The sequence below is a fragment of the Phyllobates terribilis genome, unplaced genomic scaffold (genome assembly GCF_046119375.1).
Source record: "Phyllobates terribilis strain yellow unplaced genomic scaffold, ASM4611937v1 Scaffold_2__4_contigs__length_985480577, whole genome shotgun sequence".
Taxonomy (NCBI): domain Eukaryota; kingdom Metazoa; phylum Chordata; class Amphibia; order Anura; family Dendrobatidae; genus Phyllobates; species Phyllobates terribilis.
The window spans coordinates 688414430-688439686 of NW_027362762.1; the positions used below are offsets into that span (position 1 = coordinate 688414430).

The 25257-nt window shown below is 47.9% G+C and overlaps 1 protein-coding gene across 5 annotated transcripts in view; it reads right to left on the bottom strand.

Moving 5' to 3' along the window:
- The window catches only part of MFSD4A (major facilitator superfamily domain containing 4A), a 210166-nt gene extending 190466 nt beyond the window's left edge, over positions 1–19700 (bottom strand). For 2 of the 5 annotated variants that reach the window (XM_073666969.1, XM_073666964.1), the window contains exons 1-2: positions 19337–19700; positions 18457–18743 (exon numbers count right to left, since the gene is read on the bottom strand). In XM_073666969.1, coding sequence (XP_073523070.1) covers positions 18457–18686 — 230 coding nt within the window. In that variant the 5' untranslated portion in view covers positions 18687–18743; positions 19337–19700. The remainder of the gene's footprint in view (positions 1–18456; positions 18744–19336) is intronic. The other 3 variants (XM_073666967.1, XM_073666965.1, XM_073666966.1) reach the window with 2 other exon arrangements.
- Between the last annotated feature and the right edge of the window lie 5557 nt (positions 19701–25257).

The window sequence follows — 25257 nt, forward strand, 5'->3', positions numbered from 1 at the left end:
ATCGCCTGCAGGGACTCTCTCTGGAGGTGGCCGAGCTCCGTCAGCACGTGAGTAGCTGTCCTGGAGCACATTTCTTGGAGCCTAAGGTATGTTTGCCGGATTTATTTTTTGGTGAACACCGAGAATTTTTTTCATTTAAAAATGCTTGCTTATTGTATTTTCGTTTGAGACCTAAGTCCTCTGGGGATGAATCCCAGCGCGTAGGGTTCATAATGTCACTTTTGCGCAAAGAGCCTCAGGAGTGGGCCTTTTCTTTGCAACCTAGTGATACATGCTTCAGATCAGTGGATAGTTTTTTTTCTGCTTTGGGACTATTATATGATGATCCTGACCGTGTCGCATCAGCTGAGACTGAGTTGAGACGTTTAAAACAGGGATCAGGTAATGTGGAAAAATATTGTACTCATTTCCGTCGTTGGTCTACTCAAACAGGGTGGAACGATTCTGCTCTGAAAAGTCTATTTCTTGCTGGGCTCAGTGAAAGGGTTAAAGACCTGCTAATTGCTTATCCTACACCTGAAGATTTGCAACAGGCTATGCAATTAGCTATACGGGTGGATAGAAGACTGCGTGCAAGGGTTAATGAGAGCAAATCCTCTGCTATGTCAGTTTCTGGTTATGAGAATGTGTGTACTAACAGTGGTGAACCGATGGAGATTGGATCGGTGGCACCTCGCTCTCAAGAAAAAGACCGTCGATTTTTTGAAGGCTTGTGTTTCTATTGCGGAAAATCTGGTCATTTGATTAAAGGCTGTGAGCTTCGTATGAAGAAAGAAAAAAAAATGGTCAGTCATGCCCGTATTGCCTGTTTAAATTCCAAGGGTGTATTTTTAGCTGCTTCCACGATTGCTCAGGAAAAATTAATGGAATTTCGGGTGTTTGTCGATTGTGGGTCTACTCTGAATGTAATTGATGGGGGATTCGTGGAAAGACTCAATTTAAAACCTGAACCTTTATCATCCCCCATTGCTGTGGTTTCTGTGGATGGTTCCCCTTTGAAGAATATTACTCTCAAGGTCTGTGAATTTCCTCTCACTATTAATGGTGTTCACCATGAGAAATTGGATTTGGTAGTGTTGAATAACTTGCCTTCTCCAGTAATATTGGGATTGCCCTGGTTAAAATTTCACAATCCTGTACTGGATTGGTCTACCAGTGAAATTAAATCCTGGAGCCATAAATGTTATGACAAGTGTTGTAACGGGCGTATTGCAGCTTTGGATAGGGGAGAATTGCCTGTTCCTATTCAGGATTTTTGGAGAGTTTTTTCTGAGAAGGAATCGCAGGTTTTGCCTCCCCATAGAGACTATGATTGTTCTATTGAATTTGTCCCTGGAGCGACTCTTCCTAAAAGTCGTTTATTTAACCTTACTATTCCTGAGAGGAAGGCTTTGGAGGAATACATACAGACAAGTTTGGCCGCTGGTCACATTAGGCCCTCTAAGTCTCCTGTGGCGGTTGGATTTTTTTTTGTAAAAAAAAAGGACGGCGGTTTACGTCCTTGTCTGGATTTTCGTGAGATTAACAAAATTACTGTACGCAATCCTTACCCACTGCCATTGATTCCTGATCTGTTTAACCAGTTAATGGGGGCCAAGTGGTTCTCTAAAATTGACCTTAAGGGGGCATACAATCTGTTGCGCATGAAGGAGGGTGACGAATGGAAGACTGCTTTTAACACTCCTGTGGGTCATTTTGAGAATCTGGTTATGCCTTTTGGTCTTATTAATGCTCCTGCATTTTTTCAGAATCTGATTAATGACATCCTTAGACCTTTGATCGGTAAAAATGTGGTTGTGTATTTGGATGACATTTTGATTTATTCGCCGGATCTGGAGTCTCATTGGCGGAGCGTGCGTGAGGTATTACAGTTATTAATGGATAATTCGCTTTTTGCTAAGCTGGAGAAATGTGAGTTCGCTGTACAGAGAATTAGTTTTTTGGGCTACATTATCTCCAGCAAAGGTTTTGAGATGGATCCGGTTAAGGTTCAGGCTGTGCAGGAATGGCCTAGGCCTATTGGTTTGAAATCGATACAGAGGTTTTTGGGTTTCGCCAATTACTACAGAAAATTCATAAAAAATTTTTCTAGTATTGTCAAACCTCTGACTGATCTCACCAGGAAAGGTGCTGATGCGGTTCAGTGGTCTTCTGAGGCCATTGAAGCTTTTGTGTATCTCAAGGAGAGGTTCACCTCTGCTCCCATCCTTATGCAGCCTGATGTTACTAGGCCGTTTTTGGTTGAGGTTGATGCTTCCTCTGTGGGGGTTGGCGCAGTATTGTCTCAGGATAACGGGGATGGATTACATCCCTGTGCCTTTTTTTCAAAAAAATTTTCGGAGACTGAACTGAATTACGATATTGGTAATCGGGAATTATTGGCTATTAAACTCGCATTTGAACACTGGCGCCACTTCTTGGAAGGTGCGGAATTTCCCGTTCAGGTTCTTACGGATCATAAAAATCTGATATATCTTGATGCTGCCAAGCGCCTGAATGCCCGTCAGGCTAGGTGGGCACTGTTTTTCTCGCGGTTTAATTTCTCCGTTACTTACATCCCTGGTACTAAGAATGTTAAGGCGGATGCCTTGTCTCGCAGTTTTTCTCCCATAGTCGGTGCTGAGAAAGAGGAGAACATTTTACAAGAAGGTGTTGTGATAGCTGCTTTGGACTCCGTTTTGGAAAATGAGATTCTTAAAGCACAGGAGAATGCCCCTTCTAACACTCCTCATGGGAGGTTATTTGTGCCTGGGACCTTTAGGAGAGATTTGTTTGTTGAGTGTCACGAATCTCGGTTGGCAGGTCATCCCGGAATCTCTGAGACCAAGAGACTGGTGGGTCGCAGTTTTTGGTGGCCTGGATGGCAGAAGGAAGTCATTAAGTGGGTGCGTCAATGTACTATATGTGCTAGATCTAAGTCCTCACATACTCCTGCTGCGGGGTTGCTTTGTCCTTTGGAGGTTCCCAGTGCTCCTTGGACACATTTGGCTATGGACTTTATAACTGACCTTCCCCCCTCTGAGGGTTTTACTGTCATCTGGGTGGTCGTGGACCGTTTTAGCAAGATGTGTCACTTGGTTCCTTTCGTCAAACTGCCCTGCGCTAAAACTCTCGCTAAGGCCTTTGTTAAGGAAATTGTCAGACTTCATGGCGTTCCTACTGACATTGTTTCTGATAGGGGTCCTCAGTTCGTGGCTCGTTTTTGGCGTGCCTTTTGTGATAGGTTGGGAGTTCATTTGTCGTTCTCGTCCGGATATCATCCTGAATCTAATGGCCAGACAGAAAGGAAAAACCAGGATGTTGAGCAGTTCTTGCGTTGTTTTGTGGCAGACAATCAAGAGGGGTGGTCTGAGTTTCTGCCACTTGCTGAATTTGCTCTGAACAATCATACATCTTCTTCTGCTGGTTGTACGCCTTTTTTTTGTTGTTCTGGGAGACATCCGTCGTTTGGGTCGTTCTCCAAGTTGGGATCTGCCGTGCCTGAGGAGGAGAATTTTTCCGGTGATTTGGAGAGAGTTTGGACGGATGTGCGTGGTAATCTTCAGGAGGCCAACAGAAAATCTAAAGACTACTTTGATAGGAAACGACAGGAGGTTTTGTTCGCTGTTGGTGACATGGTTTGGTTGTCCTCTAGGAATCTGCGGTTGAGGATTCCTTCAAAGAAATTGGGTCCCAAGTTTGTAGGGCCCTTTAAGGTGCTTCAGGTTGTCAACCAATCTGCTGTTAGGTTGGAGGTTCCTACCTCCTGGAGAATTAATCCGGTATTTCATGTCTCTCTGTTGAAAAAAGCTGTTGTATCGGATTGTGACGCCTCTGCCTCTGTTCCTCCGGTGGTGGAGGACGGGGAATATGAAATTTCTCGCATCCTTAACTCTAGACGGTATAGAGGTAGTTTGCAGTATCTTGTGGCCTGGAAACGTTTCGGTCCCGAGGATAACTCTTGGGTGAGGTCGGATGATGTTTCCGCGTCCAGACTTATCAGAGCGTTTCACAGGAGATTTCCTGATAAGCCTGGTCCTAGGGGATCCGGAGGATCCTCTTAGAAGGGGGGGTACTGTTAGAACCTTGCTCTTAGGTTTTTTTTCCTTTGCTGGTCACATGACCTTGTTGGCCTATTTAATCCTGCTCCGCCCTTCTGGCTTTGCTGGACTTCATTGTATATCTACTTTCTAGCTAGCCTGTGCTCTGTATCTAACTCTGTTAGTTTGCTTGGTCTACGGACCTCTATGTTCTATATATGTTGTTTGTTCGTCTGTCTGCTACTATTTCTGTTAGGAGGTGTCCATTTTCCTCCCAGTCCTTAGTACTTGTAGGGATTCCTTCCCCACATCTATAGGTCTCCGTACAGACTAGTTTAGGACTTTAGCAGGTCTGATCGCAGGATCAGTTTCCCTGTTACATCGTAGGGATTCAGCTTAGTTCTATCGTAGGGACAGATCTCCTCTCTTTCCTTAGCTCTGGTAGCAGAACATAACACTGAATACTTATGACCATGTGATATTTCAGTTTTTCTTTTTTAACAAATTTGCAAAAATTTCTACATTTCTGTTTTTTTTTAGTCAAGATGGGGTGCAGAGTGTACTTTAATGAGAAAAAAAATGAACTTTTTAGAATTTACCAAATGACTGCAATGAAACAAAGAGTGAAAAATTTAAAGGGGTCTGAATACACTCCGTACCCACTGTAGATAGATAGATGGATAGATAAATAGATGGATAGATAGATATGAGATGGATAGATATGGGATAGATAGATAGATAGATAGATAGATAGATAGATTGATAGATTGATAGATAGATAATTAGATAGATAATTATGGGATAGATAGGTAGATAAATATGGGATAGATAGATATGTGATCGATAGATATATAGATAGATAATGGATAGATAAATAGATAGATATGAGATAGATAGATATATAGATAGATATATAGATAATTAGATAGATAATTATGGGATAGATAGATAGATAGATAGATAGATAGATAGATAAATATGGGGTAGATAGACATGTGATCGATAGATATATATGACGCGCCCCCTGGGCCAGTGTTGTTTGGGGGATACCCGGAGCCGGATCAGATGGGGGTTGTAGTCTCCGAGTGGCGGTGACCCGGTCCGTGCCCAGGGTGTCAAACTCCGTTTGTGGCAGTCTTTACAGATGTTGTTAGTGTTCTTAGTGTCGACTACGCCACCCGTTGATTTGCGGTCATAAGGCCGCCGCTGCAGCAGGGTCCGCTGAGGCTGGTGGTATGTGTGCAGCTGTGATAGTATAACCCCCAACGGGAGGGGTATAGCCTCAGGGGGTCAGGTGTAGAGGATGGTGGTAGTGGTGGTGCAGTGTGGATGGTAAGAAGACTCAGAGTCGGGCTGTGCAGTTCAGGGTTTTTACTTACTGCTGTTCTGTTGGTCACTCTGGCCTTGAGTGACCGCCCGAGCCGTGCTGCGTCCACCAGGTCCTGGACTCGGCCAACCCCCAAGCAATTCTGGAGTGTGGTCCTGAGCTCCCTTTCTGACTGTCCTCTCTACTGGCCTTTCCCACCAGGGGTCCACTTATATCCGGCTCCCTCGGGCCTCTTGGTGGGTGCACCTCTTCGGGGTTCCCTGACCCTATACCTGGTGTGCCTTCTTAGTGGACTTGGTGAGGGGCTGCTCCACATGTAATGTCGCAGCCTCCGGTTCTTAGCTGAGGGTTGTTTCTCTCCTCCACTAATTTGGGATCCGGTTCCCTTGCGTGCCAACCCTTCACCCTTCTGGTCTAATTCTGGGTTCTTGGGGTTCCTTCTTCTCCCCCTCTGGGTCCTTCTCTTCTCCTCTCTCTCTTCTCTCTGCAGGCGCTCCTGGACCTCTCTCAGGACTGACCGACTCTCTACAGAAGACTGACTGACTGACCCTGATCTAAGATGGTGCCCACCTTATATACTCCCTCTATGTGTGAGCTCAGGTGACCAGCACCCAATGAGCTCCTAGCCTTACCCAGACTGCTCCCCCTATCTGCCCCTACACTACTGGGATGTTCCACCCCCCTCCCACTCCAGCCAGGGACAGACACTGTCGTACGTGCACATATACCTAGTGGGAGTACCATCGATCTGTCCCTCGGAAATGGGATGTATGTAGTGTATGCAGCTAACTGAGCTCAGTTCCACACTCCATCCTTACCCGGGAGTGGAATATCACACCTCTGGCTTGAGGTGCAATACCCCTGTAGCAGCCGAATCCTCAGGGTGCTACATTCCCCCCTGGTAAATCACAGCACGTCCTCGGGCTGTAAGAAAACAAAACATCCACAAACATACAAATTTTTATAACAACATAAACATATAAAACATTATATATATATCATCAGCATAAACTTTTTCTTGTTCCTCCGGCCACGGTGCGACTTGTGACCGGGTAAAGTGCCACAGTCTCTGGTAGAAAAACACGGCTTTCCTATAAAACCAGTAGGGGGCGCCTTAAAAAGCGCAACTATATACAAGGGGAATATGGCCGCTCTCAGTCCTCGGCCAATGGGGAAGAGGAATGGCTGTTCACAGTCCTCAGCCTGTTGGGGGATAGGGACACACGGGTACGGTTCACTCTTGTCCCAACGGGGAAATATTTAAAGCAGCAACAGTTCACTGTACCCCGACGGGTAACTATTTACAGTCTCTTTACCGTACTTTAATGACGGCGTCCTCCTGCTCCTTCTTTGTCTTCAGACCCGTCCGGGTCCTCTTGCTCCTCCTCACACCGCAGCTCCTCCTCCGTCAGGCGATGTACATGGAGGGCGTAGGGTCCTTTGGCACACTTGTGCCGGGTGAACGTGACCTCGTCCCCTACGTACAGGTCACGACCTCTGTGTCCCTCCGGCAGATGGCTTTCTACGTCTCTGCGGGTTACAAAGACGTCGCCGGGGGTATGATGGTCTCTTATGAAGCCCCACCCATGCTGCAGGTTGAATTTAATCACAGTCCCGGTGGTACGGGGACCATGAGCTGCACGGGGGTTCCTCCTGGTCCGGCTCTTCTGCCCTGCGCTCTGTTCCTGCAGCCGCTGCTCACGGATCCGCCTCTCTTTCCGCTCTTGCTCGAAGGCTGCCCACTGCTGGCGGCAGCACTCCACTCGCTCTGCTGCGGCTGCCCGCGTTTCTTGAGTGAACCCCATGAGGTCTCCTCCGGTGGGGTCCCACTCGAATTGTGCTTCTTCTAGCGGGAGCGGGGTTCTCCTGACGGGCTTCGGAGCCGGAATCAGGGGCTCGCACAGGGGCCTTGCTCTTTGGAGTTCCAGTTGGTAGTACTCCTGGGGCCATACAAAGGGCTGCCCATCCGGGCACGTGTGCTGGGCAAATAGATCTTCGCCCAGGTGCGGCACTCGAGATGTTGAGGGCGCGTTGATGGTAGCGGCGCCCGGGTCGACCAGGCCTTGCGACCAGGCTTGGGGCACCCTAAAGGTAAAGGACACCGTAAGGACGGCGGCGCCCGGGGTTACTCGGCCCTGCGACCAGGCCGGTGGCTCCGCGGAGGTAGGGGGCGCTGTTGGAATTGCGGTGCCCGGAGGTACTAGACCTTGCGACCAGGCCGGTGGTATTTCCTGCTTCGCCGCGCCCAGGGTTGAGGCGCGTGACGTCACAGGGGTCGCGGCCGCGGCTTCTGCTTGAGGCCTAGTCTGGCACGGTGACGATGCAGCGACGGGCACGGCAGGGGGAATTTCGGGCTCTGCGACGGGGAGCTGGGACAGGTACACGGTTTCTCGGCTCGGGGTAGAGACGTCCCCTTTACCTGCCTCCGTCCGTTCAGCTCCCTTCTCGGCGCCGTCTCCTGCCTTCACTCCTCCTGCGCCATCCTCAGAGGCGGTCTGTCTCCTCGTCTCGGGTGGCGTGCTCCGCTGACGGGTTCCGGTCTGCTGGGCCATCTCACGGCTCCACTCCGTCAGCGTGTCTTGCTGCACCTGGGCCATCCTCCGTGCGAGGCCCTCCAGCGCAGTCTGTGCACACTCCCGGTCTCGGGGGAGCTGTGCTAGGATCTCCACTAAGCCTAGTGGGGTTGTTGCTTGCAGCAGGCTCCTGACCACTGGGTCGGTGCTGCCTGTCTCTCCCTCCATCTCCGGGTACGCTTTCTCTGGACTCCTCTCCAGACTTCTTGTCTCCGGGTGCGCTCTCTCCAGACCCCTCCAGGCTGCACCCATCTTCGTTCTTTTGTTCTGTCTCCGCCCACACTGAGGGTGGTCCCGGGGCAACTTAGTGATTGTCAGTTCCAGGGGCAGTTCTCTCACGCTGATGGACACTTCCAGCATCACAGTCTCTGTTGGTGGGCGCGGTTTCCGCTTTTGGCGCCATTCTTCGACCTGGCCCACGATGGGAGGTGGCCTTTTGCCACCCTCTGGCACGCCCATAATGGCGTCCGCTCTTCCAAGGCGGGAAATCTTTGGAAATGGCGGGAATCGTCTCCCAGTGGCGGGAAACTCCATGGATGGCGGGAAAAAGCTGCAAATGGCGGACAACCGGCGGGAAACGACCTGTGATGGGGTCCGTTGGCGGGGACCCTCCGGAACCGGCGGGAGACTTCTTTTTGAGGTAACGGTGAACTTTTCTTCAGGCACGCAGTACCCGGTTGTTGCGGGCACGTTATCCTGCCGACTACGCCAAAGTTGACGCGCCCCCTGGGCCAGTGTTGTTTGGGGGATACCCGGAGCCGGATCAGATGGGGGTTGTAGTCTCCGAGTGGCGGTGACCCGGTCCGTGCCCAGGGTGTCAAACTCCGTGTGTGGCAGTCTTTACAGATGTTGTTAGTGTTCTTAGTGTCGACTACGCCACCCGTTGATTTGCGGTCATAAGGCCGCCGCTGCAGCAGGGTCCGCTGAGGCTGGTGGTATGTGTGCAGCTGTGATAGTATAACCCCCAACGGGAGGGGTATAGCCTCAGGGGGTCAGGTGTAGAGGATGGTGGTAGTGGTGGTGCAGTGTGGATGGTAAGAAGACTCAGAGTCGGGCTGTGCAGTTCAGGGTTTTTACTTACTGCTGTTCTGTTGGTCACTCTGGCCTTGAGTGACCGCCCGAGCCGTGCTGCGTCCACCAGGTCCTGGACTCGGCCAACCCCCAAGCAATTCTGGAGCGTGGTCCTGAGCTCCCTTTCTGACTGTCCTCTCTACCGGCCTTTCCCACCAGGGGTCCACTTATATCCGGCTCCCTCGGGCCTCTTGGTGGGTGCACCTCTTCGGGGTTCCCTGACCCTATACCTGGTGTGCCTTCTTAGTGGACTTGGTGAGGGGCTGCTCCACATGTAATGTCGCAGCCTCCGGTTCTTAGCTGAGGGTTGTTTCTCTCCTCCACTAATTTGGGATCCGGTTCCCTTGCGTGCCAACCCTTCACCCTTCTGGTCTAATTCTGGGTTCTTGGGGTTCCTTCTTCTCCCCCTCTGTGTCCTTCTCTTCTCCTCTCTCTCTTCTCTCTGCAGGCGCTCCTGGACCTCTCTCAGGACTGACCGACTCTCTACAGAAGACTGACTGACTGACCCTGATCTAAGATGGTGCCCACCTTATATACTCCCTCTATGTGTGAGCTCAGGTGACCAGCACCCAATGAGCTCCTAGCCTTACCCAGACTGCTCCCCCTATCTGCCCCTACACTACTGGGATGTTCCACCTCCCTCCCACTCCAGCCAGGGACAGACACTGTCGTACCTGCACATATACCTAGTGGGAGTACCATCGGTCTGTCCCTCGGAAATGGGATGTATGTAGTGTATGCAGCTAACTGAGCTCAGTTCCACACTCCATCCTTACCCGGGAGTGGAATATCACACCTCTGGCTTGAGATGCAATACCCCTGTAGCAGCCGAATCCTCAGGGTGCTACATTCCCCCCTGGTAAATCACAGCACATCCTCGGGCTGTAAGAAAACAAAACATCCACAAACATACAAATTTTTATAACAACATAAACATATAAAACATTATATATATATCATCAGCATAAACTTTTTCTTGTTCCTCCGGCCACGGTGCGACTTGTGACCGGGTAAAGTGCCACAGTCTCTGGTAGAAAAACACGGCTTTCCTATAAAACCAGTAGGGGGCGCCTTAAAAAGCGCAACTATATACAAGGGGAATATGGCCGCTCTCAGTCCTCGGCCAATGGGGAAGAGGAATGGCTGTTCACAGTCCTCAGCCTGTTGGGGGATAGGGACACACGGGTACGGTTCACTCTTGTCCCAACGGGGAAATATTTAAAGCAGCAACAGTTCACTGTACCCCGACGGGTAACTATTTACAGTCTCTTTACCGTACTTTAATGACGGCGTCCTCCTGCTCCTTCTTTGTCTTCAGACCCGTCCGGGTCCTCTTGCTCCTCCTCACACCGCAGCTCCTCCTCCGTCAGGCGATGTACATGGAGGGCGTAGGGTCCTTTGGCACACTTGTGCCGGGTGAACGTGACCTCGTCCCCTACGTACAGGTCACGACCTCTGTGTCCCTCCGGCAGATGGCTTTCTACGTCTCTGCGGGTTACAAAGACGTCGCCGGGGGTATGATGGTCTCTTATGAAGCCCCACCTATGCTGCAGGTTGAATTTAATCACAGTCCCGGTGGTACGGGGACCATGAGCTGCACGGGGGTTCCTCCTGGTCCGGCTCTTCTGCCCTGCGCTCTGTTCCTGCAGCCGCTGCTCACGGATCCGCCTCTCTTTCCGCTCTTGCTCGAAGGCTGCCCACTGCTGGCGGCAGCACTCCACTCGCTCTGCTGCGGCTGCCCGCGTTTCTTGAGTGAAACCCATGAGGTCTCCTCCGGTGGGGTCCCACTCGAATTGTGCTTCTTCTAGCGGGAGCGGGGTTCTCCTGACGGGCTTCGGAGCCGGAATCAGGGGCTCGCACAGGGGCCTTGCTCTTTGGAGTTCCAGTTGGTAGTACTCCTGGGGCCATACAAAGGGCTGCCCATCCGGGCACGTGTGCTGGGCAAATAGATCTTCGCCCAGGTGCGGCACTCGAGATGGTGAGGGCGCGTTGATGGTAGCGGCGCCCGGGTCGACCAGGCCTTGCGACCAGGCTTGGGGCACCCTAAAGGTAAAGGGCACCGTAAGGACGGCGGCGCCCGGGGTTACTCGGCCCTGCGACCAGGCCGGTGGCTCCGCGGAGGTAGGGGGCGCTGTTGGAATTGCGGCGCCCGGAGGTACTAGACCTTGCGACCAGGCCGGTGGTATTTCCTGCTTCGCCGCGCCCAGGGTTGAGGCGCGTGACGTCACAGGGGTCGCGGCCGCGGCTTCTGCTTGAGGCCTAGTCTGGCACGGTGACGATGCAGCGACGGGCACGGCAGGGGGAATTTCGGGCTCTGCGACGGGGAGCTGGGACAGGTACACGGTTTCTCGGCTCGGGGTAGAGACGTCCCCTTTACCTGCCTCCGTCCGTTCAGCTCCCTTCTCGGCGCCGTCTCCTGCCTTCACTCCTCCTGCGCCATCCTCAGAGGCGGTCTGTCTCCTCGTCTCGGGTGGCGTGCTCCGCTGACGGGTTCCGGTCTGCTGGGCCATCTCACGGCTCCACTCCGTCAGCGTGTCTTGCTGCACCTGGGCCATCCTCCGTGCGAGGCCCTCCAGCGCAGTCTGTGCACACTCCCGGTCTCGGGGGAGCTGTGCTAGGATCTCCACTAAGCCTAGTGGGGTTGTTGCTTGCAGCAGGCTCCTGACCACTGGGTCGGTGCTGCCTGTCTCTCCCTCCATCTCCGGGTACGCTTTCTCTGGACTCCTCTCCAGACTTCTTGTCTCCGGGTGCGCTCTCTCCAGACCCCTCCAGGCTGCACCCATCTTCGTTCTTTTGTTCTGTCTCCGCCCACACTGAGGGTGGTCCCGGGGCAACTTAGTGATTGTCAGTTCCAGGGGCAGTTCTCTCACGCTGATGGACACTTCCAGCATCACAGTCTCTGTTGGTGGGCGCGGTTTCCGCTTTTGGCGCCATTCTTCGATCTGGCCCACGATGGGAGGTGGCCTTTTGCCACCCTCTGGCACGCCCATAATGGCGTCCGCTCTTCCAAGGCGGGAAATCTTTGGAAATGGCGGGAATCGTCTCCCAGTGGCGGGAAACTCCATGGATGGCGGGAAAAAGCTGCAAATGGCGGACAACCGGCGGGAAACGACCTGTGATGGGGTCCGTTGGCGGGGACCCTCCGGAACCGGCGGGAGACTTCTTTTTGAGGTAACGGTGAACTTTTCTTCAGGCACGCAGTACCCGGTTGTTGCGGGCACGGTATCCTGCCGACTACGCCAAAGTTGACGCGCCCCCTGGGCCAGTGTTGTTTGGGGGATACCCGGAGCCGGATCAGATGGGGGTTGTAGTCTCCGAGTGGCGGTGACCCGGTCCGTGCCCAGGGTGTCAAACTCCGTGTGTGGCAGTCTTTACAGATGTTGTTAGTGTTCTTAGTGTCGACTACGCCACCCGTTGATTTGCGGTCATAAGGCCGCCGCTGCAGCAGGGTCCGCTGAGGCTGGTGGTATGTGTGCAGCTGTGATAGTATAACCCCCAACGGGAGGGGTATAGCCTCAGGGGGTCAGGTGTAGAGGATGGTGGTAGTGGTGGTGCAGTGTGGATGGTAAGAAGACTCAGAGTCGGGCTGTGCAGTTCAGGGTTTTTACTTACTGCTGTTCTGTTGGTCACTCTGGCCTTGAGTGACCGCCCAAGCCGTGCTGCGTCCACCAGGTCCTGGACTCGGCCAACCCCCAAGCAATTCTGGAGCGTGGTCCTGAGCTCCCTTTCTGACTGTCCTCTCTACCGGCCTTTCCCACCAGGGGTCCACTTATATCCGGCTCCCTCGGGCCTCTTGGTGGGTGCACCTCTTCGGGGTTCCCTGACCCTATACCTGGTGTGCCTTCTTAGTGGACTTGGTGAGGGGCTGCTCCACATGTAATGTCGCAGCCTCCGGTTCTTAGCTGAGGGTTGTTTCTCTCCTCCACTAATTTGGGATCCGGTTCCCTTGCGTGCCAACCCTTCACCCTTCTGGTCTAATTCTGGGTTCTTGGGGTTCCTTCTTCTCCCCCTCTGGGTCCTTCTCTTCTCCTCTCTCTCTTCTCTCTGCAGGCGCTCCTGGACCTCTCTCAGGACTGACCGACTCTCTACAGAAGACTGACTGACTGACCCTGATCTAAGATGGTGCCCACCTTATATACTCCCTCTATGTGTGAGCTCAGGTGACCAGCACCCAATGAGCTCCTAGCCTTACCCAGACTGCTCCCCCTATCTGCCCCTACACTACTGGGATGTTCCACCCCCCTCCCACTCCAGCCAGGGACAGACACTGTCGTACCTGCACATATACCTAGTGGGAGTACCATCGGTCTGTCCCTCGGAAATGGGATGTATGTAGTGTATGCAGCTAACTGAGCTAAGTTCCACACTCCATCCTTACCCGGGAGTGGAATACCACACCTCTGGCTTGAGGTGCAATACCCCTGTAGCAGCCGAATCCTCAGGGTGCTACATATAGATAAATAGATAATGGATAGATAGATAGATAGATAGATAGACATATGGATAGATGCATAGATGGATAGATATGGGATAGATAGACAGATAGATAGATGGCTGGATGCATAGATATGGGATGGATAGATATGGGATATAGATAGATAGATAGATAGATAGATAGATAGATAGATAGATAGATGTAAAAAGAACTGACCAGCACATCCTAATGTGAACAGGTGCAAGCTTCAGAAACTGAATAAGATATATAAAAAGAAAGCGCAGCAGCACTCCATTATGGCCAAGATACATAAAGACAATAAAAACATTTGATTTAAACTGTGTTATTACTCAATGAACTTTACTTACAAAAAATGGAGGTTCTTAGCGCATAGATAGATAGATAGATAGATAGATAGATAGATAGATATGGGATAGATAGATAGATATGGGATAGATAGATAGATAGATAGATATGGGATAGATAGATAGATAGATAGATAGATAGATAGATAGATAGATAGATAGATAGATAGATAGATAGATATGGGATGGATAGATATGAGATATAGATAGGTTTCATTTGGGAATGGCTCACACCTTGAGCCATAACGTTGTGTACCTTTGACATGGAATCATTTTTTTCACGTTTTATTTGTGGCTGTTTTGAGTGCTAGCTCTTTTTCTCCTATATATTATTATTATTATTATTCATTTTCCAGTGAATTTGGAGGCCGCCCCACACCCATGTTTTGGAAGACTGGTGCAACTTCACTTTCATTTTCTAGATAGATAGTTAGACACAGTAGAGGGCCACTGTTCAAGAACTTTACAAGGGCCCCCTCTTACCCTGCACCTCTTTATATAGCACCCTGTTATTTCTTTAACATTACACCAATAATTGTGAACTATGAAGTTTATTAGCACCTACCCTTACATGTAATATAATATAGTAGGATACTAGGAAAATATACAGCGCAAATCGGGAACGGGTAATTGGAGCGGGGGCATCTATTTGTTGCTATGACAGCAGGGGGTTTGTTTAAGACCCCTGTGCCTGTCATCATGGAGCTCTGTTGAAACCAAGATCAGACGATAGCAGAATCAAGTCCCCTAAATGGACTAACAAAAACAGTTAAAAGTAAAAAAAAAAAGTTTAAAAACATGAAAAAAAACAAAAAACATATACCGTATATTCCGGCGTATAAGACGACTTTTGAAGACTGAAAAATCTTCTGTCTAGTCTGGGGTCGTCTTATACGCCGGTAATGCTTTTGAACTTTCAGAAATTGACATGCGGGGATACTCTGGGGGTGTTAATAAGCTGCCGTGGCCGTATCCCTGCCATGTCGGAGTTAATATAAGGTGGAGGGAGTTAAAATACGGCGGCGGTAGGTCCAGACAGTCAGCGCTTCTGTGCTGAAACTGACACATCGCTGCGTATTCCCAGCTCCGGACACAGCGCAGGGCTTCTGTGCCGACAGCTTTCACTTGTCACAGAAGCGCTGCGCTGTGTCCGGAGCAGGGAAGTTCGCATCGCTTCTGTGACAATATATGAAAAGCCGGCAATTCAGCAGCGGCATAAGCCGGCACCCGACAATTTAGAATAGAAAGAATAGAGCTTCACACATAGATTAGATAGATAGAAACATGTCAGTCACATATATATGAAGTACAGTGACAGTATTGCTTACTGTACTTGTCATTTAGTGTAAAGGATTTATTAAAACAAATAATAGTGTTTTCATGCACCGTCTCTTTAAAAAAGCCGGCCGGCAATTCAGCATCTGTACCCGACAATTTATAACAGAAAGATAGAGCATCACACATAGATTAGATAGATAGAAACATGTCAGTCACATATATATGAAGTACAGTGACAGTGCTGGTTACTGTACTTGTCATCTAGTGTTAAAATAACGGATTTATTTAAAAAAAAATTGGCGTGGGGTTCCCCTTAATTTTAGTCTCTAGCGGAGGTTAAGCAGACGGCTGGGGCAGATGTTTGAAGCCTGGGAAGGGGGTAATACCCACGGAGCTTCCCAGGCTACTAATATCAGCCCCCAGCTGAATACATAGCCTTTACTAGCTATTAAAATGGGGGACCCCCCCAAAAAAATGACGTGGGGTCCCCCCTAATTTAATAGCTAGCAAAGGCTAGGCAGACAGCTGGGGGCTGATATTAATAGCCCAGGAAGGGAGCCATGAATATTGGCCCCCTCCCAAGCTAGAAACACCAGCCGTCAGCCGCCCCAGAAATGGCGCATTCATAGGATGCGCCAATTCTGGCACTTAGCCTCGCTCTTCCACGCTGCCCTGGTGCGGTGGCAGGGGGTAATAGGGCTGGGGTTGATGTCAGCTTATAATGCCAGCTGACATCAAGCCCAGGTTAGTAATGGAGAGGCGTCTATAAGACACCATCATTACTAACCCCATAGTAAAAGTAAAAAAAAACACAAACACCCAGAATAAAGTCCTTTAATTGAAATAAAGACACAATTCTTTATTGTTCTAAATTAAACCATACTTACCATCACGCCCATTCCAGCTGAAGCCAACGATCTCCTGCAATAAAAGTAAAATAATAAAGCAACCTCATCCTTACCTTTCCATGGTTCCCAGGGCAGCTCCAGCTCTGCTACATCGAGATGACAGGCTGGACCGCAGCAGAACGCTGCCATCCAGCCTGTCATCCCGCAGACACTGAGAAGCGCAGGCATGCTTGCGCTCCTCAGTGTCTCGCTGTGACGGCATCCAGATGAGCCGACAATGAACTCAGCTCACCTCCTGGACGTCCGTCACTGACAGCGTGGGAAACTTCTACTGCGCATGCGAGGAGCAGGAGAATTTTCCCACGCTGTCAGTGACGTGCATGAGGTGAGCCGAGTTCATTGGACATGATCTCGGCTCATCTGGATGCCGTCACAGTCAGACACTGAGGAGCACAAGCATGCCTGCGCTTCTCAGTGTCTGCCGCATGGCAAGCTGAACGGCAGCGTTCTGCTGCGGTGCAGCCTGTCATGTGAATGTAGCAGAGCTGGACCGGTCCTGGGAACCATGGAGAGGTAAGGATGAGGTTGCTTTATTATTTTACTTTTATTGCAGGAGATCGTTGGCTTCAGCTGGAATGGGCGTGATGGTAAGTATGGTTTAATTTAGAACAATAAAGAATTGTGTCTTTATTTCAATTAAAGGACTTTTTTCTGGGTGTTTGTGTTTTTTTTAATTACTTTACTAGAAATTCATGGCGGTCATGTCTAATATTGGCGTGACCCCATGAATTTCGGGCTTAGGGCCAGCTGATAATGCCAAGCTGGCCTTAACCCCTTTATTACCCAGTGAGCCACCACACCAGGGCCCTGGATGAGTTGGGTACAGCGCCAGAAGATGGCGCTTCTATGAATGCGCCATTTTCCGGGGTGGCTGCGGACTGCAATTTGCAGCGGGGGTGGCCCAGAAAGCTTGGGCCTCCCTGCGCTGCGGATTCCAGCCCCCAGCTGCCTAGTTGTACCTGGCTGGACACAAAAATAGGGCAAAGCCCCACGTCTTTTTTTTTTAAATTATTTCATGAAATAATTAAAAAAAAAAGGGCTTCCCTATATTGTTGTGTCCGGCCAGGTACAAATAGGCAGCTGGTGGTTGGGGGCAGCCCGTTCCTGCCTGCTGTACCTGGCTGGACACAAAAATATGGCGAAGCCCACGTCAACATTTTTGGGAAAAATTAATTACAAAATTAATAATAATTTAGGGACTGCATCTTTATTAACCCCTCAATTGTCATTTAGTGTTAAAATAAAGGATTTTTTAAAAAGAAAATTGGCGTGGGATCCACCATCATTATAGTCTCTAGCGGAGGTTAAGCAGACGGCTGGGGCAGATGTTTGAAGTCTGGGAAGGGGGTAATACCCACGGAGCTTCCCAGGCTACTAATATCAGCCCCCAGCTGAATACCTAGCCTTTACTAGCTATTAGAATGGGGGACCCCCCCAAAAAATGACGTGGGGTCCCCCCTATTTTAATATGTTTATGAGTGACAGTTTTCCTGCTATATACCTGCATGTCATAAGAATTTAAATTAAAAAAGGACCATGTTAAATTCAAATCTGTTTTTTTTTAATTTTTACCGGTGTTTGGTATGCGTTGGAAAAGGGGTAGTCTTATACGGTGAATATATCCTAAACTCTATATTTTAACAGGAAAGTAGGGGGGTCGTCTTATACACCAGGTCGTCTTATACGCCGGAATATACGGTAAGTTAAATCAAACCCTTTTCTCCCAATAAATATAAAGATATTAAAAAAAAACCCTCACATATGTGGTAAAAGTCCAATCTATCAAAAAATAAAAGTACTTACTGGATCGATAAACATTAAAAGATTAAAAACGCCAAAATTGCTGCTTTTTTGTCTCCGCAACACTGGAAAAAGTGCTGTAAGAAGCAGTCAAAATGTCACATGTATCCCAAAATGATATAAATAAAAACATCTTGCCCCACAAAAAAGAATCCCTCACACAGCTCTATCGACCAAAAAATTAAAACGGCTCAGAAAATGGCGACACTATAAAAAATGTTGTTTTTTTTACAAATTTCTGGGATTTTTTAACACTAAAATATTTAATTAAAAATTGGACAATTTTGGTATCACTGTAATCATTCTGTTGAGGAGAATCATATTGCCTTATCAATTTTACCAAATAATGTATACCTTCAAAACAATTCCCTTCACAAAATGCCAGAATTGCATTTTTTCACAATTTCACCGCACTTGGATTTTTTTCCCCATTTTCCAGTACAGTGTGAGATATAATGAATGGTATCATTGAAAAGTACATCTCATCCTGCAAAAAAACAAGCCCTCATACTTCTATATGGGCAAAAAAATAAAAAATATGACTCTTGGCCATCTCAGGAAGGGGTTAAGATAACAGTTGGGCTAGATAGAGAGATAGATAGCTATGGGGTGTATAGATAGATAGATTGATAGATGTAAATAATACAGTCAGGTAACACTTGGGGCTCTCTGGTACTCACGACTTTTTGAAGCTTCCTCCCAAGGTGCTGCCAACAAGAAGGCAGAATTGCTGAGCGAAGAAGACCCAGGTAATGTCCTGCAGGCTGCTGTGTGTCTGGCACCTTAGATCCAACAGTGTGGGACCCAAAAACGCAATGCACAGTCCAAAGCTGAAGAACACGCTCCAATAAGTGATTGTGGGCTGCAGGTTCCTCCTGAAGAGGGTGAGAAGGTTCTCATCCCACCACATCCTTCACTCCCCCAGTCCCCTGACCTGGCCAGGGGAGCAGCTCCAGTATCTCACGAACTGAAGAAAAGTTATTAATATAAATTGAAGCTGGTAGTATCTTGCAGATGAGGAGGGCAGGAGGGTTGTGAAGATGGGAGACAGATTGTGAGAAGGGTAGGTAGGCTGTGAGGAGGGCAGGTAGGCTGTGAGGAGGGCAGGTAAGCTGTGAGGAGGACAGGTAGGCTGTGAGGAGGACAGGTAGGCTGTGAGGAGGACAGGTAGGCTGTGAGGAGGGCAGGTAGGCTGTAAGGAGGACAGGTAGGCTGTGAGGAGGACAGTTAGGCTGTGAGGAGGGCAGGTAGGCTGTAAGGAGGACAGGTAGGCAGCGAGGAGGACAGGTAGGCTGTGAGGAGGACAGTTAGGCTGTGAGGAGGACAGTTAGGCTGTGAGGAGGGCAGGTAGGCTGTAAGGAGGACAGGTAGGCAGCGAGGAGGGCAGGTAGGCTGTGAGGAGGGCAAGAGGTTTGAGACGAAGACAGACAGGCTCTGAGGAAGGCAGGTAGGCTGTGAGGAGGGCAGGTAGGCTGTGAGTAGGGCAGGTAGGTTGTGAGGAGGACAGGAAGGCTGTGAGGAGGGCTTTGAACAGGGCATACAGGTTTTCATGAGCCTCACCTACTCTTCTCTCCCACTAAGTAAACTTGTCAGATACTTCTGTGTTGCAGGAACTTTACTCTTCACACTTGTATCGTTCTCCACCTCCTTTCTTCTTCTGAGGCACTGAGCGTGTCTTGTTTCTTCTCTCCTCCCGTTATTTGCTCCAGGGTTAACTTCTTCACTTCTTGCTTTGAATGCAGTTACTTAGCAGAGGCGAGAGAAAGGAAAAAGGAGCGGCCCAGAGACTGGCATGGGAGGGGGCATCACTACTTGGCACAGGATATCCCCATCCTCATATCTTTACATCTGGACTCCTTCCTTTCACAAGTGCTTATTCTTCAGCCTCACATCAGTTATGGTGATAGTATGAAGAATTACTGCTGTGCGCCAACTTGTTACATTGTTTATTCACGTCAGCACTTTCATTTTATCTGTAGTTTAGTCAAGGTCAGCCCCACAATGACTATTGTTAGACACAATGTGGGGACAGTAGAGGAGGACCACCAGTGTTGTAGGGTGTATGTACCCCACCTTCCGCTAGGAAACACTAAGATAATTTGCTAAATAAGAGGGAGGTACAAAACTCAATACAGGAAAGATTGGAAGGATTTTAATGCACAATTGCTAAAAGAACTAAGTCACAATAAAGTATGATTAGTCCCTGATGGATAAGAGGGTCATCATGGCTCCGAAATGTTTCTGCAGAGTCACCTGAAGAGTAACTGAGCCTTACCACACACTGAGGCTCCTCCAGAACAACGTCATGTAAATTACTTAGCAAACCAGGGCCGTAACTACAACCGGGGCAGCCGGGGCACTGCCCCGGGGCCCCAACCACCTAAGGGGCCCCAAACTGATGGTAAAAAATTGTATTTTAATACTTTAATTTCTCATAAAATATCCAGCTCCTATATTCCTGTCAGACAATGTCACCCGGAGGACAGGAGAGACTATCATTTCAATAATTTCCAGGAGCTCTGCCAGCTGTCAATGAATGGAAACCTGCACTGGCCTGGAGAGTCTCATAGCACAAGATTTGTAACAATATGTTAGTCTGGAGATCACAGAGAGTTGGCAAGGCACAGTGCACACTGACTGTAACAAACTCTCAGCATCATTGAGAGGAGACAGTCTCAGCAGACAAATATCTCTGTGACAAACTGTGAGAAGCCCTGCTATTTAATAAACATATACAGTTATTTGAAAATTGTGCAATATTTGGAATTATTCACCTTATTAATTTTCTAAACGTATTCACTGAATATTTAACTTCTAAAACTTGCATCATAAACAACAAAATCTATTAAAGGTCTTGCGGAACGTGGTGAAGCCTGTGTGTTGTATACAACAATGCGTAGCAGGCTTCACCACGTTCCGCACAACCTCTAGTGATTGAAATGTTGAGGGGCCCCACTATGAAGTTTTGCCCCGGGGCCCCGAAGTTTATAGTTACGGCACTGTAGCAAACACTACATCCTGTATCCTTTTCTCCATGTTTGGTCTTAACAGGGGAATAGGGGTATCATCAATTGCCACCATAGCAAAATTAGCTCTACTACATGCTGCATTTACACGCCAAGATTTTGGATCTCATTAATACCCATTTTTCACCCATAACTATTAGCTATCATTTATGGTTCCCTCCAAGCCACCACCCTCAATCTCTTAAAGGGAATCTGTCACCAGGTTTTTTGCTTCAAGATATGAGAGCAGCATAATATAGGGGCAGAGACCCTGATTCCAGCAATGTATCACTTAGCTTACTGGTTGCAGCAGTTTTGATAAAAAAAAAACTGTTTTGTCTGCTGAAGATCTACCATTTTTCTGAATGCTGAGTTCTGTATAACCCCGCCCACACCACTGACAGATTTCTATGTACACTGTTCATAGGCAAAAAGCTGCCAACCAGTGATTGGGAGGGTTGGACTACATGGCAGCAGATCAAATACAGGTGCTTCTCACTAAATTAGAATGTCATCAAAAAGTTAATTTATTTCAGTTCTTCAGTACAAAAAGTGAAACTCTTATATAGAGTCATTGCAAACGGAGTGATCTATTTCAAGCGTTTATTTCTGCTAATGTTGATGATTATGGCTTACAGCCAATGAAAACACAAAAGTCATCTCAGTAAATTAGAATAATTAACAAAAAACACCTGCAAAGGCTTCCTACGCGTTTAAAAGGTCTCTTAGTCTGTTTCCGTAGGTTCCACAATCATGGGGAAGAGTGCTGACTTGACAGATGTCCAGAAGGCAGTCATTGGCACACTCCACAAAAAGGGTAAGCCACAAAAGGCTAAAGAAGTTGGCTGTTCACAGAGTGCTGTATCCAAGCATATTAATGGAAGGTTGAGTGGAAGGAAAAAGTGAGGTATAAAAAGGTGCACAAGCAACCGGGATAACCGCAGTCTGAAAAGATTGTTAAGAAAAAGCCTTTCAAAAATTTGGGGGAGATTCACAAAGAGTGGACTGCTGCTGGAGTCATTGCTTCAAGAGCCACCACACAGGCGTATCCAGGACATTGGCTACAAGTATCGCATTCCTTGTGTCCAGCCACTCATGACCAATAAACAACGTCAGAAGCGTATTACCTAAGCCATGGAGAAAAAGACCTGGACTGTTGCTCAGTGGTCCAAGGTGTTGTTTTCAGATGGAAGTAAATTTTGAATTTCATTTGGAAATCAAGGTCCCAGAGTCTGGAGGAAGAGTGGAGAGGCCACAATCCAGGCTGCTTGAGGTCTAGTGTGAAGTTTCCACAATCAGTGATGGTTTGGGGAGCCATGTCATCTGCTGGTGTAGGTCCACTGTGTTTTATCAAGACCAAAGTCAGCACAGCCGTCTACCAGGAAATTTTAGAGCACTTCATACTTCCCTCTGCCGACAAGCTTTTTGGAGACGGAAATTTCATTCTCCAGCAGGACTTGGCACCTGTCCACACTGCCAAAAGTACCAATACCTGGTTTACAAACAACAGTATCACTGTGCTTGATTGGCCAGCAAACTCGCCTGCCCTTAACCCCATAGAGAATCTATGGGGTATTGTGAAGAGGAAGATGAGAGACACCAGACCCAACAATGCAGACGAGCTGAAGGCTGCTATCAAAGCAACCTGGGCTTCCATAACACCTCAGCAGTGCCACAGGCTGATCGCCTCCATGCCACGCCACATTGATGCAGTAATTGATGCAAAGGGAGCCCCAACCAAGTATTGAGGGCATTTACTGAACATACATTTCAGTAGGCCAACATATTGGATTTTAAAAACATTTTTCAAGCTGTTAAAGTATTCTAATTTACTGAGATAATGACTTTTGTGTTTTCATTGGCTGTAAGCCATAATCCTCAACATTAACAGAAATAAGCGCTTGAAATAGATCACTCTGTTTGTTGACTCTATATAATATAGGAGTTTCACTTTTTGTATTGAAGAACTGAAATAAATTAACTTTTTGATGATGTTCTAATTTTGTGAGAAGCACTTGTAGTCCTCTAGTGATAATCTCCTCTTTATAACAGTGATTTTATCTAAACTACAGCAAGCAGCCTAGTAAGTGATACATCGATGGAATCAGGGACTCTGTGTATACATTATCCTGCTCTCTGATTAGGTGGCAAAAACCAGGCGACAGATTCTCTTTAATTGTGTAAGTACAATGGGTATGGAAAGTATTCCGACCCCTTTAAATTTTTCACTCTTTGTTTCATTGCAGCCATTTGGTAAATTCTAAAAAGTTTATTTTTTTTTCTCATTAACCTGTTTCTGACGACATCAGTAATAGTACGTAGCTGCGCCCTGGGACTTATGGACCAGCTATGTACTATTACACATAATGCGATCGCGCCCGCACACAAGCTGTGCAGGGCGATCGCTGCCGGTTGTCAGCTGATTGTCACAGCTGACACCCGGTGCTATGTGCATGGAGCGGTCCTGCACAGCTCCCTGCACATTAACCCCCGCAATGCTGCGATCAAAGTTGATCGCAGCATTGCGGGGGCAAGGGGGAAGGTGATCGCTATACTCACCTCTCCTGCCGACTTCCAGCGATGTCTGCGTCGGCTTCCGGATGTTGTCATGATGACCCGATGTCATCATGACAACATCTGGGTCACCAGTAGGCAGGACGTTACTTTGGTCATGCGCAGTGCGTGACCAAAGTAATGTCTCCCTGTGTGCAGCGCTGACAGGCTGCATAGCATAGGTAACTGCTGCTCTCTATGCTATACAGCCGATCAGGCTGCAAAAAGTGAAAGTCCCATAGTGGGACAATGTGTAAAAGTAAAAAAAAAGTGTAGTAAAGTGAAAAAAAAAAAATTTGTAAAAATATTTAAAAAATGAAAAAAAAAATCCCCAAAAACTAAAAATATATTGAACCCCAAATATTTATTTATTATGAAAAAAAATGAACCAATAAAGTACATATATTTGGTATCGCCGCATCCGGAACGACCTGACCTATAAAACTATCCCACTAGTTAACCCCTTTATTGAACACGGTAAAAAAATAAAAATAAAAAACGAAGCAAAAAACGATGCTTTATCATCATACCGCCCAAAAAAAATGGAATAACACGCGATCAAAAAGACGAATGTAAATAAAAATGGTACCGCTGAAAATGTCATCTTGTCCTGCAAAAAACAAGCCACCATATAGCTCCATCATTCGAAAAATAAAAAAGTTACATTTCTCAGAATAAAGCGATACAAAAAAATTATTTTTTCTACAAAATAGTTTTTATTGTGTAAAAGCGCCATAACATAAAAAAAATATAAGTGCGGTACCGCTGTAAACGTACTGACCCGAAAAATAAAGCTGCCTTATCAATTTTACCACACGCGGAGCGGCATAAAAAAAACACCATAAAAACGATTCTGGAATTGCTGGTTTTTGTTTATTCTGCCTCTCAAAAATCGGAATTGCGATCAAAAAATGTCACATGCCCGAAAATGGTACCAATAAAAATGTCAACTTGTCCCGCAGAAAACAAACCATCACACAACTCTGTCGCCCAAAATATGGAAAAATTATAGCTCTCAAAATATGCGATGCAAAAAGTAGTCTTTGCAAAAAACAGCGTCTTTTAGTGTGTGACAGCTATCAATCATAAAAACCTGATATGAATCTGGTATCGCTGTTATCACACCGACCCGAAAAATAAAGTTGTCTAATCACTTATACCACACGAGGAATGGTGTAAAAAAATAAACTCTAGGGTTAGGGTTGTGCTAGGGTTAGGGTTGTATTAGGGTTGGGGTTAGGGTTGTGCTAGGGTTAGGGTTGTGCTAGGGTTAGGGTTGGGCTAGGGATAGGGTTGGCTAGTGTTAGGGCTGGGGTAGGGTTAGGGTTGGGCTAGGGTTAGGGTTGGGGTTGTATTAGGGTTGGGGTTAGGGTTGTGCTAGGGTTAGGGTTGGGCTAGGGTTAGGGTTGGAGCTAGGGTTAGGGTTGGGCTAGGGTTAGGGTTTGGCTAGGGTTAGAGTTAAGCTAGGGTTAAGGTTGGGCTAGGGTTAGGGTTGGGCTAGGGTTAGGGTTGTATTAGGGTTGGGGTTAGGGTTAGTATTTTTTCAAAAGTGAAAGAAAAAAAAATGATGACGATATGGCGACCAGTGTTGAGCGCAAGTGCTCGCTACTTGAGTTTGCATCGGGTGCTCGGGTATGCACTGAGTATCGTGGGTGTTCCAGTGACATGCTTGACTCTGTGCCCCATATGCTTCGCGGCCAAAAAAACGTTGCTGGGATCACCTGCCATACACGAGCGATCACCGCATGTTATTTTTTGGGTGTCTAACAACCGTGAAACATACGGGGCAGGGATTCGAGAATGTCACTCGAGCACCCGTGATACATGGTGCATACTCGAGTACCCGATGTAAACTCAAGTAGCGAGCACTTGCGCTCAAGACTAATGACAACTTATTCAATATGATGATCTAATGTTATCAAA